This window comes from Oreochromis niloticus, linkage group LG15 (assembly GCF_001858045.2).
Source record: "Oreochromis niloticus isolate F11D_XX linkage group LG15, O_niloticus_UMD_NMBU, whole genome shotgun sequence".
NCBI classification, from domain to species: Eukaryota; Metazoa; Chordata; class Actinopteri; order Cichliformes; family Cichlidae; genus Oreochromis; species Oreochromis niloticus.
Window position 1 is genome coordinate 3,625,358 of NC_031980.2, and position 16,561 is coordinate 3,641,918.

Genomic DNA, 16,561 nt, shown 5'->3' on the forward strand with positions numbered 1-16,561 from the left:
AACAACATATCACGTTTTGAAACTGAGATAAAATACATGGACAAATCAGATAGTGATGTATCTCTATATTAGTTCATCCCAAAAATGCTAGATGGGGTTGAATTCTTCCACACCATACTTAACTAACCACACCTTTATGGATCTTGGTTTGTGCATTGCGGCAGTCACGCTGGGACAGAAAAAGAGCCTCCCAAAACTGGTCCCATAAAGTTAAAACATTTGTATTCATCTGAAAACCTCAATTTCTGGCCTGATGGCCATTAAATACAGGTTTTACAGGCCTTCTCCCCTGTATACAGATTTCTTGGCACACCAAGGATCTTTTTCTTGCAAAGAAATTGTATCCTTAAATGGAATAAGTATTAGTTTACTGTGTGTTTCTTGAAGTGATGAAGTCCTCCACATCTTGTCGTCTGAAAGCGAGATTCCAGATGTGAGTAAATGCATGGTTTACTTATTTTACAAATAATTCGATTACGGTTTCATAAAAATTTAACACACCATGTGAACTGGTAAACAGGTGCCTCTGGAGGTAGCGATCAGTCACTCACAAATCACACAAAGGACACAGACTTTTTAACATGGTGCATGCCACTTTATTCAAGAGTTGGTCAATAAACTGTCATAGTAGCAATGGCTCTTAAAGACTTCTGTACAGTATTGATTGGGTTCGATTTTATAGGGTACACTTGCAGTAAATGTTCACAAGGATTATAAAATATACCAAACACAGCAACATCATTCAGAGCATTCAGCAGGACAAGCCTTTTTTCAAAGTGGCGATGCAGACAGTGGTATATAATGCCCAGTAAATATACAGAGCAGACATTGTACTTTTAACCTATGTACCCTCCCCTCCACTGTTCGAACTGTAAGGCAATATATGTTTTGATTGCAATGTAGTACGGCTTTTCAAAGAGAACAGGGATCAACAAAATTTACAACATTAAATTAAGTTCAACAAAAAAAGCACGTGTAACAAACAAACCAAAATGTGTGTGTGTGTGTGTGTAAGAGTCTTGTACGACATGAACATTTTCTTGCAGCATCTAGCTCAAAACGATGGCAACAAAGCAGCGGAAGATGCGTTTAAATACCTAACTGAAGAAGAAAACGAAGGCTGTGAAAACAGAGAAACACAAGAGCGGGTGGCTGTGAGAGGCGACAGTCGGGTATGGTCTCCCGGTGGAAATGGGTTATGGTGAATGCAGCCCCATTAGCCTTCTACCTTTGCCTTCTACCCCATGCGTCACTCCAGCTTAAGCAGCTCCACATCAAAAATAAGGGTTGCGTTTGGTGGGATGACTCCGGGGTGGCCTGTTGTTCCATAAGCCATATCTGGTGTGCAGGTGATTTTAGCCCTCTGGCCCAGGCTCATCTGCAGCACAGGAGAAGAGGGGGGGAGGGGACAGCAGAACACACTGAGTATTGATGTGCATTTTCTTGTACTTTACGCCTACGCCCGAAAAGTCCCTTGTCACAGAACACAAAACACTTTTTGACTTGTAAATTAATACCCTATTCAAGTGTCCCAGTAAACAATAACAGTGTGACAGTTGGCAGGCAAACATAATACCAGGAACCTGAAACACAAGCAGATATTCGGAACTCAGGGTTTTTGTTTGCGTACTTTACCAAGAGGCCCGACCACAAGTAAAATATGAGATACTGCATAGTTTATTCTCCTTTCATAACAGATCTTGGTTTCTACTGTAAATGAGCACTTTCAAGCGGACAGCAATCAAGTCAGCTACTCAGCATTACATACACAACTGCAGAAAATAAGTAATCACAGAATCATCACGTAATATTTCACCCGGAGAGACATAAAAGTAAATTTTGGGGGTTTACCATCCTCCTCTTGCTCGTGCTTTTCCTCGGCACTGACATTTTCACCCAGTGAACAGAAGGTGACTCATAGCTATTTGATTTACGATTCAAGACCTGCAGTGCTTTCAGACAGTGAGCAGATTTACCCCCCTGCCCCCAACAACAGCAACAACAATGGTGTTCTCTAATCTGAATCAGTGGCAGCAGGATACAATGCATCTACGTCTCCCTGTACATGTCAGACTGCTGTTGCTGTTGATGCTGTGACTCCATTTGTCCTCATCTGTTTTCTCTAATTGAAAGCTCTGTAACTTGTAAATACCTCCACTGTTGTTTATATCTGTGTATTTTCTGTGGCTGCCATTATCATACAAGAGCTGAAGGAAGGAATTTGATAACGCTGAATCAATCTGAACTCCAATAGCTACAGTAGAATCTGTTTTACAGCCTCCCTCTCATTGCTGCTGACCACTGCAGTACATCTAAGCACAATTTTTTAAAAAACTGCAGTGGTGCACCTGTTCACTGTATGAGAGCACCTTCAGAATAGCAACTAACTGGTAGGTATGATCGATTAAAACCTGGCAGTATAAATGGATACTTAGAACATGGAATGCATAACGCGCTGCTTAATACTAGAAGACAAAACAAGCAGGGCCTCAACCTTCCTCTCTTACCTGTGCTACTCCTTCTTCCCAGCCTTTAATGACCTCGTTATGTCCAATCTTGAATTTGAAGGGCTTGTTCCTGTCTCGAGAGGAGTCGAACTTTTTCCCGTTCTGCAACATACCTGCCAAAGAAACATATGAAAACAAAATTTAGAGGCAAAATAAAGACAAAACTCAAAAGTGCATGGGCATAGTTAGCTACTGCAATAACCAGGAATGTTTCTGGTGGGACTTCTTGGGTCTGTTTCAACTACTCAAATGAACAGAGGAAATTTGAATCAGGAAGCACTGGCCTGGTTTAGTGGATTATTTTTAAAGTTAACTAGGCCATTGCTTAACTATATGTAGACCACAGTGAGCGAAAGGGGTAACAAAGGCAAAGCGGTGCGAGACTCAGCTCCTTCAGAACAATGACTGACCATTCAGGCATGACGGGGCTGTTGTTGCTGTGGCGGTTAAACTACTAAAGGCATGAAAACACTAAGTCATTTCATTAGCCACAATCTCAATCTCTGTTCTTCTACTTTGATAAGTCGTGAACTTTGGGAACCTTTGGCAGCCAGAAAAAAGCAACAGCAGTAAGGTCTTTAATGGTGTTTGTTATTTTCTCTGCACAGTCTATTGTCGTGGAACAGGAAACCTGTAACTGCAAACAAAGTTCAAATAACTGAGCTTAGAGATTCAGAGATTATACGATATAATGCAATGCCGTGCATTACCATTCAATATAATAATGTGTTTTATTTCAAGTAATTAGCATATGTAATCTAAGATTTTGTCCTCCATCCTCTAGAAATACAGATTAAAAGATTTTGTTTTTACATAAATAAATTAAATAATAAAAAATAATAATAATTCGCTATCACTTTGGAGGTTGTTCTGGTTATTTTATCTCTAGCCATAGTGTGAATACTTGGCATTTAAAGCTGGTGTTAGCTGAAGTTTAGTTACAGTGTCTTGCTCATCCAGTCATGAAAGTTGGTACTGTACTCCTTCTCCACTTTCATTCCCCCACTAAACTTAGAAGGTCCATCATTTCCAAGAAGTCCAGTAGCCCAGATATGAGCGGGCTGGGCCAGGTCCAGCTGCGGAGTCATCAGGTTCACACACCCTGGTGAATACCACCTGCTGCAGGGCATTCGAGTAGCAGAAACACAAAACCTTCTTGCAGAAAAGTCGTTTGAGTTTCTAGCAGCAGATGGCTGCACACTGAAGAAAAACACTGACGCAGAAAATGCATTTCAGCTAAACTGCTGAACAATTAATTCAATGCATACTCCTGCACTGCTGTAACAGACATGCTTACAGCCAGTCGTTGAACAGGTGTTGTCCGGCTGTGAGGCGGCACAGTGGAGCAGTGGTTGGCACTAGGGCTGGGCTATATCATACCGTTCACGGTAATACCGGTGTAATTTTGGGCAACGATAGGAAAATGAAATATCGCGATAGAATATGGGTAAAACGCGCATGCGCAGTGCCTTTGTTTACATATGCACATGGCGGCGACGCAGAATGAGAAGAGCGAAAGTGGATCGTTAAATGAAACGGATGAACCAGAACTGGTTTGTAAAAATGCTCCAACTTCAGTGGTGTGGAACTGGTTTAGCTTTTGTCCGTCAGATACACAACAAAGCACTGTTTTTGGTAGCGCATGCTAGCGGGCCGTCATTATTACCGTGTTGTTTGGAAAATATGGCACACTTAAAATCAATCCTTTGATTTTTCTGAAAATCGACAGTGCCCCTTATAATCCCGTGTGCCTTATGTATGAATTCTGGTTGTGTTTACTGACCTCGAAACGATTTTATGTGGTACACGGCGCTCGAAAATCTGTCAGATGTTTCAGTACGACTTTGCTAAGCTACGAAGCTGCAAGGCTTGATGGATTGTCAGAGCATTACGGCTATCGTAGGCAGGAGCCTCGCGGAGTGATACGTACTGTGCTTCAACATAATATTACCGTATTGTGTGTGTATAACCTCTTTTTAACTTTTGTGGATATTATACATGGTAATGCTGAGGATGTGTCGGCCAATTTCCACTGGAAATGCCTTTTGGTTAAACTGTCAGCAAGGAATTTGCATTTGCACTGTTAAATTTTTATATAACTTTAATGCACATAAAAAATAGCTGCTTGTTTAAGTGAAAATACATTGATGAGGTTTTTTGCACTAATAAAGTTGTGGAGTTGTAAAGTATTTTGTCTAGTATCAATTATATCGTCAGTTATATCATTATCGCAAATTTTCAAATGTATATCGTGATAAATATTTTTGGTCATATCGCCCTGCTCTAGTTGGCACTGTCCCCAGTAAGCATGTTGGGGCTCTCTCTGTGCAGTTTTCATGTCCTCCCTAAGCCTATGTGGGTTTCCTCTGTGTGCTTTGGTTTCCCCCCACATATCACAAACCTGTTTGTTAGATTAATCGGAGATTACCTGTCTATCTCAGCCATGTGATAGAGCATTCAGGATGAACCCCAATTTATTGCCCTGCATCTGTTGTAACTGGTTTCAGTTCACTCCAAACTCAAAGATGGAAAAACAATCAAAATAAAAAATACTGGTGGCTGCCAGTGCTACCCCTCAGCTTCCTAGTGGGTATCAATTTGTTTGGTAGTGTATATATAGTATGGTATCAATTTCAAAATCGTACGTCACCTTTTTCTCAACTCCTCGCATTCACAAGATTTTCAGAAAACTTGACCTCTGACCTTGAGGTTGAGGTCACTGAGATTTGAAGTCATCTGATATTTATAGTAGATGCAACCACGGTATCAAAATCCTGCAATGCCTCTGTGAGAGAAATAACACACCCGACCACATATTTCACTCTTTACACACTTCTTTATTCCGGATGTCGCTTCTTAGACACGACCGCAGCTTTTTAGCTGACAGCCACACACAACAACAACAAACCCCAACCTCAGGTCCCGGCACGTTTAATATAGGGGAGGCGTGATGAGCTGATCAAGCTCAGGTGTGTCAGCCTCCCCCGCAGCCGTGCCACGAACCACGCCCTGCCACAGCCTCATTCTTCAGTTATCCCAGTCACAAGATTTTAAGAAAACTTAACCTCTGACCTTTGCTCCGAGGTCGAGGTCACTGAGATTTGACCTTCCCTGAAATTTTTATTAGATGCACCAATGTTATAAATTCCAAACTCCTGCATTGACTCATTCTCAAGTTATCGCACTGACAAACTTGTGTGTTCACGCCGCCCACCCACCCAGTGGGGCGACGACAATACCCCACCGTGTTTTTAAGGCTGAGGTGTAAAAAATGGATGGACTGTGACACAACAGAACGCAGACACAACAAACACACTCATGCTCAGTGTGTCCTTCCTGGCCGGGATAACCAGGAGGTTCATGGAGGGCAACAAGTGGAGAGCTTCAACCAAATGGAGGGCCATCCCAATGGGAAGTGGGCTAGCCTCTGGTGCTTTAATTATTTATTTATTTAATTGCTTTATTTTCTTCTGATTAGACCCCCCCCCCCTTTGTAAAGTGAACATTTACAAAAACAAGGCAGAGGCTCAATCAGTACACATCTTCAAGATATCATCAACATATCAGTCGGGCTCCAGTCTGGACACAGATAGCTCATTTCACACAGGCAGCTAGGTGTCTGCCCCTGCCAGACCACACCCTTCACCAGGGGAGGCCAGCATGGAACTAGGCTAAACGAGGACCAGGCCATGGACTATGAATTGCAACACACTGGACCCTGTGTTAATATTGTATAATAATCTCTTTGCTGGAGAACACAGAGATAGCCATAGCAAAATCCCGAACTGCTAACTAAACCACACTCGTATCACTGCTCCATTATCACTCTTTGTACAGCAGAGCATGGGTGAGGTCTTTGCAAAAATAAAGCCAAGCCTGTCCCTTCCTGAGGTTGGCTCCTAGGCTCTCTCTCCTTGTGAGAAGCTTACACTTGTTAGTGGCTAGCTATCGCTGTAAAAAGCCATTGCACACAGGGGTGGGGCTATTTTTACTTTGTTTACTGTATCCTGTCTTGCCCCTGTCTAGGATGGATGCCAGCACAGCAAGCCCCTTGGCTCAAATGTGGATGAAATGAGATGTGTGTAAAGCTATCTGAGTATGTGACTTACATGTCTGCTGTGTTTCACACCTGCGGGCACAGACATCTTAATAACAAGAGTCTTCATCATTCTTCATTTCTATAGCCAAGCAACTGGGATAGGGCATATGAGTAATTACAAGTAAAGTTGACACTGGAGCCTGAAAGTAATCCTCAACCATGACTTAAAAGTTACTCTAATGCTATCATTAAGTGCAAAAAGAGCTTTTTTCTAAGTAGATATGGAGTGTCCTAGATCTTTAGTGGAGCCTAGTAGTTCACTTGATAAATAATAATGTGCTCTAATATCACTTTTCATACTCCTATCCTCCAGTCTTGCCTGCCAGGTAGGTACTGCATAGATATTCGATCCATGTTCATAACACAAGTTGCAAAAAGCCTGTGAAGCACTCAGACAACCCAATAGTCAATGATTTTCAGCAGAAGCTTTTCTACTAATCTTGAGCTGGACATCAGCCTCCCATTGTTTGCTCAACTCTATGAACAACCACCCTCCCATGGAGGAAGACTTTGGTATCTCCTGACACACAGCTTGATCTATTTCTGGGTCAAACACGTAGAACCACGAGGTCTCAGTTTCTGTCTGTTTTATGCTAAAGTCTGGAGGACAAACATGGTAAGGTATGATGTCCACATTTAGGAATGACATCATATGCAGCACGAGCTTCCGCAGCACATGCTTCATGTCAAAAGAGGCTACAATGCCATTCATCTTCGTAGGCTAGCGCCATACTTCATCAACCTTAAAACCTCACGGGCCACTTTTGTTGTCTCATATTGACTGACATCAGATCTGCTTTCATTTTCCTCTTGCAGCAAAATGAGCTTCAGACTGCAGGACTGCAGCTGACAGAGCCGCCACTTTGTAAGCAGACTTGCAGTCAGCCATGAGAGAAACAAGAATGCAAGACAGGATAAATTATTGGAGGCCTGAACCATCACCGTCCTTGTTGGAATAACCACTCTGCTAATTTGGGTGGCTACAACTTTCACCAGAGTGAGAGGAGGGTCGCTCGCATATCTGAGCGTCTGTGTGCTTCTGGCATGTGTGCATCTGCATATTCGAAATCCCAGAGGTGAAAGTGAGAGTCAAAAATTGCACAGCATTAAGAGAATGCGTGAGAAAGCCTCTCCAGCAGAGTGGTTTCATATCCCAATATGTATTGGGAAATCACTCTCTCTCCTTACTCTTACTGTTTGCCTTTGCTATCTGGAAAACACCAGGGAAGGGTGGAGTGGGGTGGAGTGGAGTGGAGGGTAGAGTCTGTGTTTCTGCACCGAGAGCCAGCTGGATGACTTGAGCAGGCTTATGTTACAAATCCACACCAACCTGTATTACCAACATTATCTCTTTTTCAGAGTGTCAGCTAATCTTGTCGTGTAGATTTTAATTAAAACACTTGTCCTATGGGGCACTGAAACTGTGAAGTATAATCTTAAAACTTCCCTGCCTCAGTTTCTTACAAATCCCTTGATAACTACCTGAAACTAGTTGAACCGATGTATCAAATTTAACTAGGTTAACATAATAACAGTTCAGCAAGGAATTAAAAAAAAACCCTCCTCCCTCACTGTAGGATCGGAGACTTGTTTATGAGTCCATAAAAACCTTGATGTGAGGAACATGTTATATCAGTTTTGCAGATTACAATACAAATACTCCCAGATTATCTACATAAACCACATTCTTAGCCAATTCCATGTGTTCAACACCAAGTTCAGCTCTACCCTTAAACATATTTTGCAAATGCACTTCCTGCATTTATACAAAACCGTATTTATAGCTCTTTTGGTGTTTGTTTATTGAAGCCTCAGTTTGGCTTAACACCATATTTTTGCTTTTTTTTTTTTCGAAAAAGCATGTGCATCTTTTGAGTAAGTTACCATAAATCGAAACAGAAAGACAAATAAAAGATGGGGGGTACCTAAATGAAATAGTCAATCACCAGCTCCTACAGTCCATGTGTCAAAGTATCCTTGGGCAAAATACAGAACTCCACATTTCCCCCTGATGCATTCATGGGAGCGTGAATGTTGCAGTAAAGTGGTTAGGTATGGATAAAAGCAATGGATGTATATGTGATTGGGAGAATGAGATTTGTAATAGAAAGTGCTTTGAGTGCTCAAATTGAGTAGAGAGGCACCATGTAATTCCCAGTTGATTTAGCATTTGTAGATTTTGCAGACTGGATTCTGTAGCAACTTTTGTCCCTCTTATAAATAAAAAAATGCAACAGGTAACAACACAGAGAAAGGAAATAAAGCAGAAAAAGGAAAAGCTTTTTTATATGTGCAATCCAGCACAGGTGGTGCGGTCTTGATGGAGTTTAAAACTTAAAGGGGACCTATTGTGCTCATTTTCATCCCCTATGTTTAATTCTTGCTCACAGCTAGAGAAGATCTGCATTATTTGCAGATCTAAATTATTTTTACTTTAAGATTAGAAATACTTTATTTGTCCTAGTATTGAGAAGCTCTTTATATAATCCTGGGTTTTGATGCATTACCTAAACGTCAACAACCTCACCAGAACACAAAGTTTAGACACCTTTAAATTCCAAATTTCTGATGCACGAATCGTCCAATGAGGGACCAGAACTAGGCAAATTCTACCATTCTTGGCATGGACATGACACTGGCCGCTTAGCCTCCAGTGTGTCCGATTACGAGTTTCACGCATAGAACAGTGCAACAGGACCAGGCAAATAAATTAATTTTTAAGTTCACAGGGATTACCTGCACATACCAAATAACGAGCCCATTATTTGAAAATTTGCCCATGTTTAATACTGGCATTCGATATTGTAACAATATATCCATCCACCCATGTTCATAACTGCTTATTCAACAGTAGAGGGGAGCAGAGACACCAACTGTCAATCAAACCCTTACTCTAGCATGCTATGTGGCACATCTCAAGAGCCTAGCTTCACAATTTGAGACGTATAAACTAAGATTACATTCGCCTGACATATGAAGGATCCCCAGTTCCAGACACAAACCTAGCCTCGAGGGGTCACCAGCTAGTCTACTTGCAGGGCCAGACTGAAGCAGATATATGGAAGGGTTGCTTAAGCAAGGGTATCCAGTGTAAGGTCTGTGTCACATCAAACATGCAGATCCATCCACTAGGCGACTCAATGGAAATAAGGCAGCAGCCAAAAAATGTGATACCTGAAATTAGGCTTAAAGACAAATCCAACTTTCCCCAGAAGAGTTCACAGCACAACATCCTAGTATAGGGTACAGTACAGGGCATAGTTGTTGTGGATCGTTTTGTCTCTAATGACACACACACACACACACACACACACACACACACTAGTCAAACAAAACTGCAATTTTCACATAAAGTTAAACACTATGCATAGGTCAATCAAGATATACAGCCAGTATTATAATAGATTAGGAAAATCATATTAACCCATTTCAAATGATGAAAATGAAGTCCCAAAGCTACAAGATGGAACTACATGGACGTGTACGTTCAATAAAAATAAACAAATACTTACAAACTCGAACCAAACCTCTTTACTACACAGACCATAACCAGAGTGTGTACAATTGCATTTATAACCACATAATAACCATGTGATACTCAGACAGTCAACAGACGAGATGCCAGCGAGGTTTATTTACTTTCTGTCTGACCTAGTTGTGTGGTCTGCTAACCCGAGGCCATAGAGCAACCCAAATTCATTTCCCAAAAGTCTCAGCGTCTTACTGTCCCACCTAAAAACTTGGCAATCTGACAAGACACAAACAGGAAAAACAGGGCATGCCCATTTGAATGAATATGTGCACGTCAGCACACCCTAAAACAAGAAAAAAATCAGTATTTTCTGGTTCTGTCGGCAACTTGCAAGTGTAACCAACATTCAGTTACACAATGTTACGAGCATTTTGCATATTTTGAAAGCTTGGTGTGTTGTGCACATATTTCCCCTATCGACTCAAAGACAGAAAAAAATGCAGAGAACGAAAAAAGGGGGGGGGGAGAAAGAGAAAGGAAGTTACCTATGTAATGAACAACACATGTTTGGCCTTTTTTTGGAAATGTTCTTCCTGTTAATGAAAGAGAAAAAACAAGTGTTAGTGTGTGTTTGTATACTCTGAGGCTGGCAGGTTAATCTTGTAATTAGACTGGCAGTCTCATTAGCAAATGCAAGGTTCAGTCTGGTGGGGTGCTGATGTCAGTACTGTTGCACCCTCTTTACACTTTTACACTTTCGGACATACTAAAGTGAGCTATGCATCTGTCATCCTCATGCTGTAACTTTAGCCTGCAGGCATTTTTTTTTTTCCTACATAGTAATAGAAATAGTAGCGTAATTAGCTATCAGATGCACTTTAATTTACCAGTGCCTATAAGGACACTGCAGGTCTGCCTTACCCAGCCCTAGGTTTGGTCTTTCACTCTTGAGCTGACTGACTGCTTACACATGAGTAACTCTTCAAATGTTTCCCTATGTGCCGATTATTTTGAAAGCTAATGCTCAATTTTAAAACACTGGACGGAGTTTGACTTCACAGGATGGAGAGTTCTAGAAAGATGCCGTGCAGGCGTCAGTGATTTTTAACCGTAAAAGAAAAAAACTAAACTAAAATCAAAACAGGGTAAAGCCGCAGAATACTACCGTTAATTGCTAACTATTTACTGGATATATTCCCTCGCGTCGCACACAGCTTAATATTAATCTTAACAAAATTTGTCAATATTTAACAAAATCTGAATGAAATTCTGGGGAACTACCGTGCCCCGACAACACCAGCACCACCAACCCTCATCAAAGCACACATAGGCGAATAAATCCGCTTACCATCACCGGGAGATATTGTCTCGACCTCCACACCCATGGTTGTGCTACTTCAAAGATTAGCTATAAAGCATACAGCCAACAAAGCTTTTTTTCTTAGAGCCAGTTCTACCCTTTTGCAGCTACAAGTCGGGCTTTAGCGATAGAAACCAGGCATTCACCCACCCGCCGTAGCTACAGCCAGCCGTGAGACAGCCAAGATATTTTCCACTTCGCAGGGAGACAGCGTAGAGATCTACAACCCCTACGTACGTCGTCTTCAGCCCTGCAGACCCCTGGAGGTGAGATAAAGCTCGAGTGTCTAATGTCAGTTGAATTTTCATTTACTGGTTTGTCATAGTCTTTATTAAGTTTATCAAGTCCCTCTAAATAAACCAATTTTTTTTTTTTTTAGTAATTCGGGCTATATAAAACTAAAGCGCTTGTAAAAATTGAACTACATGTCCCACAATGCACCGGAACTGTCGAGTAGTTTTGCTTCCGTGTCATTTACTAAGAAACGTTGGAGACGATTTTTAACCAGCAAAACGTGAGTTTGCTGACATGAGAGTTAATGTTCACTGCTTTATACGAGCTCCTTGGAACATGTTTTTAGTTTTTTAAGGTATGCTAAGCTTTAAAACTCATGTTTGTGTCTAATTTTCATTAATTATCTGTTTGCGCGATATATTTTTTTAAAGGGAAGCAGCAAGTTAATCTTGCTAGTGATTTCCAATGTTTATTAATTGAATTAATGAGCATTTCTCCTTTTCGTGGTTTGTGACTACACGTTTTAAGTGGATGTGCAGTAATCAATCCACAAAGTAAATTTGTTTTCTGAAAAATCTGATTGTGTTTAATGTGCTCCAGTGTTAAAATGGTGTTTCAATTTTAAGTCTGTTACAGTTTTCTCTTATGCTGTTTACGTGTATTTGAAGACTTAATGTACGTTTTGTAATCATGTCAGTTTCTACGAGTCTAAAAAGACAAATACTTTAATGAGACACTCTTATTCAACACATACTAATGTTAATACCCTTAGGTCCTAAAGGGCCTGTGTGTTGTTAAGGTCATCAGGCGTAAGCAGCTATAGGTGTTCGTCACCACTGCCTCAGGCGCAGGAGGATTAAAGCATGTACTTGGAAGGAGACACAAGAGAGGCTTTTGCTATTCTTAATCTGCATAGGTAGCAATAGCCACTCGTCGTCAAGACCCATTTAGAAGAGGTACAGGACTCTATTATCAATGTTAACGCTGTGACTCTTTTGTTTTCTTTTTCTTTTTCTCTTTGGATAAGCTTCTTCATACCTACCAGGATGGATCTTGGTAAGGCAAAGCTGCTCAGGACAGGTCTCAACACACTGCACCAAGCCATCCACCCTGTGCACGGCATTGCTTGGACAGATGGCAAGCAAGTCTGCCTAACATCTCTCTACTTTATCAACGGCGACGTGAAGTTTGGTGACACAAACGTCATCGGGCAGTTTGAGCATGTCTTCGGACTCTTCTGGGGCCCCCTGTGCTGCTCTGATTCTCCCGCCTTGCTGGCTGTGCAGCACAAGAAGCATGTCACCGTGTGGCAACTGCAGCTCAGCGCTCTCGAACAGAACAAGCTGCTGTGCACGCAGACCTGTGAGATGAGCGAGCCTTTCCCCTTGCTTTCACAAGGCTGCGTTTGGCACCCTAAACTGGACATTCTTGCTGTGCTGACTAAGAGAGACACCTCCGTGCTGTTTTCTGTCAGGGTGGACAACAGGAGAATCAAAGCAGATATCAAAGGTAGTGGACTCATCCACTGTGCATGCTGGACTAAGGATGGCACACGCCTGGTGGTGGCTATAGGCAGTGCCCTTCACTCCTACATCTGGAATGACATCCAAAAGAGTCTGGTGGCCTGTTCCTTCTGTCCCATCTTTGACGTGGGAGGCTATATCTGTGCCATTGAGGCCACCGGGGAAGCCCAAGTAGCTGTGGCTACTGAGCTGCCGCTGGATAAATTATGTGGGTTAAATGCTGGCATAGCATTCGACTTGCCAACAGAGACAGAGACCCTGCACAGCCATGGCTCTCACATGTCAGATGATGACAGCCTTCTGGAATCGAGGAGAAGATCCTTCGAATCGGAAAGGTCCTACATCCCTAGCTCAGGTCCTCTTGATCTTACCCATCTTTTGGCGAGACACCGTCGCTCTGACCCCAGCCCCCTTATCCACTTGCGTCGCAGGGACACAGTGACAGGCTCTGGGCAGGACTCCTCGCACCTCATTCTGGTTACCTATGAGCGAAAGGTCACCACCACTCGTAAAGTCAGCATTCCAGGGATTTTGGTCCCAGACATTGTGGCTTTTGATCCCCATTGTTCCACAGTTGCTGTTGCATCAAACACATGCAACATGGTTCTTGTGTACTGCATCACAGCCTCCACGATGCCAAACATACAGCAGATCTCTCTGCAGCAGAACGAGAGACCCAAAGGAGTCTGTTTCCTCAACGATAAGATTTTACTGTTGATGGTGGGTCGACAGAAGTCCAACGACCCCGCCTTCCTCCCATCTGCTAACACTGACAAATATATTCTTCATCTCATAGCCAAAGAGTTGATCTACGATGGAGAGTCGCCTATGTCTTCTATCATACCATCCCCCTCTGCTCAGAGCCATGAGTCCACCTCTAATTTCTGCACAGGGATTAGGAGGCACTCAGAGCACCTGTCAAAGGATGACAGAGAGCGCCCAGGGATAAAAGACTTGATACTGCCTGGAAGGGGGGTAGTTTGCTCACCGGGGAACAGGCGAAGATTGGTCGAGGAGGTGAGGAGCAGCGAGCACAGCCCCATCACCAGCTCTGTGGACTTATCAGACAGAGCCCCGTCCAGTGCCTCTTCAGTTACAGTGGAAAACTTTGACATGGACCACGTCAGCCGCATGGCCAGCTTGGCGGTGGCCGGACAGGTCAGCAGAGATTCCAGCCGAGCCAGTTCTCCTCGCTTCGAACCGTCTGACAAGATCCACACAGAGCCGACGCTGCCTATGCCCGAAAAGACTCCTGGCAAGGCCAAGGAGCGCGCGCTGGAGCAGCTCGTTCACAACATGGAAAGACTTTTTACGCGCTTTGCAGAAGTGCAGCAGTGCCTGACAGAAATCCGAGATTACACTCAGAATGGCAAAAAGGCCCCAAGCGTCTACCCTAATGCCAGCGAACCCCCGTATGTCAATGTCACATGCCAGGTACAGTTTTACGTGTTATGTTTGATTGCCTATTATAAATATATCATATATCATCTACACTGTTTGTATTGTTCAGTGCAGGAATAATAATCTTGCTACAGACACTAAGACAAGACAGCTAAAGAACTTAAAATCAATTCAATGTGACATGAGCACACACATTTAAAGTACGCTGTTTAATTAACATCTGTTAAATAAGAATATTGCATTTTTTAACATATCATAATAGCTGCCAGCATGTCTCTTTCCATTGCCTTTCTTTGTGCTCACGCAGAAGCAGTTGTCAGAAAATGTTTTCATTGACGAGCGGAGGCCGGTGCTGCTGTGTGACGGGAAGCTGTGTCTACGTGCACTTCAAGACCTCTTCAACCTTACCATTGTGGAGATGATGTATGGTATGTTCACAAAATTAGATTTGGCATCTGTAGGTCAACAGAAACAAAGTATAGCAAATAGCACGTCCTCTGCTACTTGTTTTCTGTCGTTTGTGCGTTTTAAGTGGCATTTTCCTTCATGTAAAGCCGCACCTAAGCTGCCTTTGAGTAAAAGCCTCATCTGTTGTTTTTCATGTGCGATTAACCGTGTTGTGACACAGGGTGTAAAGGGTTAATTCACTAAAATCACTCTGAGGAAACTTCTTCTGGTCCTCAAGTGGGGTCAGCTGCAAGTCATTGACTAAATGTTCAGATCGGTTTGCTCTTACTGGCTTTATTCACCATGAAGGCATCCCCCTCGGATTGCTCTGTACTTTATAAGAAACTTATTTATTGCAGTCAGTTGTAGTTTCAGGCAACTTGTGGTGGCATTGTTCTTCCGATAGCGTTCGTGAGCTATAATTGGAAGTGATTAAAAGCCTAGTTCAGATTATAAGGTCTTAAACAAAAGCAGCTTACTACCATTTAATGTGCATAGTGTTTTGTTGCTGCTGTAGCAAAGGCTGGCTTTCCTAAACTGAGACCACCAAAATGTAGGTCGCACAAACTACAGTTTCCAAGCTACGCTGACATTTAGAAAACCATGCTAAGTCAAAAAGTCCTAATTGTCGTTTTGTTTTTGTTTTTTTCCAGGACCGTTGTGGGTTGTACTTGTGGCAGATGCAGATGGCTTTGTGCCTCTGACATTTAAGCCCAAGGAGGAGCTCACGGTGCGAAACGGGAAGCGGAAATCAACTCTGCGGACTCCCGTGAGTCCAGAGAACTCTTGCCCATCCAGTCCAGCCCCCAGCCAAAGCCCAAACACAACCACAGAGGCCTCCGTGTAGCCACTCCTAACGCACAGTTCAATATATGGACTCACAAAACAATGTCCCTCTGTTACCATGATGTATTTGACTGTCACTTCCAGAGTGATGAAATGGACCGCAGCTGTATGACAGAATTACTCTTGTGTGTGTTGAAATGACAGCCGTTTGATAAGAGATGCTCATTGCACTCCATGCATTGTTTACATTTTCTTCTTTTTAAAAAAAAATAAACCTGTGCAGTTCATGTTTTTGCTGAAGCAGGACGTGCTGATTAGCAGTCCGGCAACAGTTCTGAGTACGTTTTAGATGTGTTTGGGACGTGTTTCTGATTGTTCTGATGTCTTCTTATATGAACAAATGGAGGCTAATGGTCTTTTCTTGAAGCAGAAGTAGATGTATGAAATTCAGGTTTTACACTTAAAATGTCAAGTTTAGCACTTTACCACCTCAAATGTTCTGTCTGACCTCGTATTACATCCCCCTGGAACTTTAACACGTTCAGGAAAACCCATGTGACCACTAGAGGGGGCAACAGTCAACAGTAACTTTTCTCTCATGGTGATACCCTGCTGTTAGGACCGCTGTGGTTTGTTTTGAAAGTCCAAAGAAAGGAACGTTTGGGGAGCTTTCTGAAAATTAAATTTGTATATGTAGTGCTTCTTCGTGTGTTATTTTCCACCGCACCACCT

General features: G+C 42.5%; 2 protein-coding genes across 8 annotated transcripts; one reads left to right on the top strand and one right to left on the bottom strand.

The window, feature by feature from the left end:
• Window positions 1-573: 573 nt before the first annotated feature.
• Window positions 574-11,699, bottom strand: fkbp1b (FKBP prolyl isomerase 1B). Of its 5 annotated transcripts, none has more exons than XM_003440668.2 (4): window positions 11,427-11,694; window positions 10,624-10,671; window positions 2,508-2,620; window positions 574-1,378 (listed from the first exon to the last, which is right to left on the bottom strand). In XM_003440668.2, exons 1-4 carry the CDS (start codon window positions 11,461-11,463, stop codon window positions 1,250-1,252), a joined length of 327 nt encoding a protein of 108 aa, XP_003440716.1. In that variant the 5' UTR covers window positions 11,464-11,694; the 3' UTR covers window positions 574-1,249. The 5 variants fall into 5 exon arrangements, with proteins under 5 accessions (XP_003440716.1, XP_019201607.1, XP_019201608.1 ...); XM_019346062.2 differs by having other exon boundaries at window positions 11,589-11,685; XM_019346063.2 differs by lacking the exon at window positions 10,624-10,671 and having other exon boundaries at window positions 11,589-11,699.
• wdcp (WD repeat and coiled coil containing) lies at window positions 11,566-16,525 on the top strand. 3 transcript variants are annotated; one of them, XM_005449774.3, is made up of 4 exons: window positions 11,566-11,704; window positions 12,700-14,629; window positions 14,904-15,024; window positions 15,697-16,525. In XM_005449774.3, the coding sequence occupies exons 2-4, from the start codon at window positions 12,719-12,721 to the stop codon at window positions 15,888-15,890; spliced, it is 2,226 nt and encodes a 741-aa protein (XP_005449831.1). In that variant the 5' UTR covers window positions 11,566-11,704; window positions 12,700-12,718; the 3' UTR covers window positions 15,891-16,525. The 3 variants fall into 3 exon arrangements, with proteins under 3 accessions (XP_005449831.1, XP_003440715.2, XP_005449830.1); XM_003440667.3 differs by lacking the exon at window positions 11,566-11,704 and adding an exon at window positions 11,839-11,952; XM_005449773.3 differs by lacking the exon at window positions 11,566-11,704 and adding an exon at window positions 11,876-12,027.
• The last annotated feature ends 36 nt before the right edge of the window (window positions 16,526-16,561 follow it).

Excerpts from the sequence above, each read along its gene's own strand:
- fkbp1b (XM_003440668.2), bottom strand. The coding sequence starts at position 11,463 with ATGGGTGTGGAGGTCGAGACAATATCTCCCGGTGATG. Across the intron at positions 10,672-11,426 it reads GACAATATCTCCCGGTGATG|GAAGAACATTTCCAAAAAAA; the intron begins GTAAGCGGATTT and ends TTTCATTAACAG. Across the intron at positions 2,621-10,623 it reads ATGTGTTGTTCATTACATAG|GTATGTTGCAGAACGGGAAA; the intron begins GTAACTTCCTTT and ends TTTCTTTGGCAG.
- wdcp (XM_003440667.3), top strand. The coding sequence starts at position 11,864 with ATGTCCCACAATGCACCGGAACTGTCGAGTAGTTTTGCTTCCGTGTCA. Across the intron at positions 11,953-12,699 it reads CGATTTTTAACCAGCAAAAC|CTTCTTCATACCTACCAGGA; the intron begins GTGAGTTTGCTG and ends TCTTTGGATAAG. Across the intron at positions 15,025-15,696 it reads CATTGTGGAGATGATGTATG|GACCGTTGTGGGTTGTACTT; the intron begins GTATGTTCACAA and ends GTTTTTTTCCAG.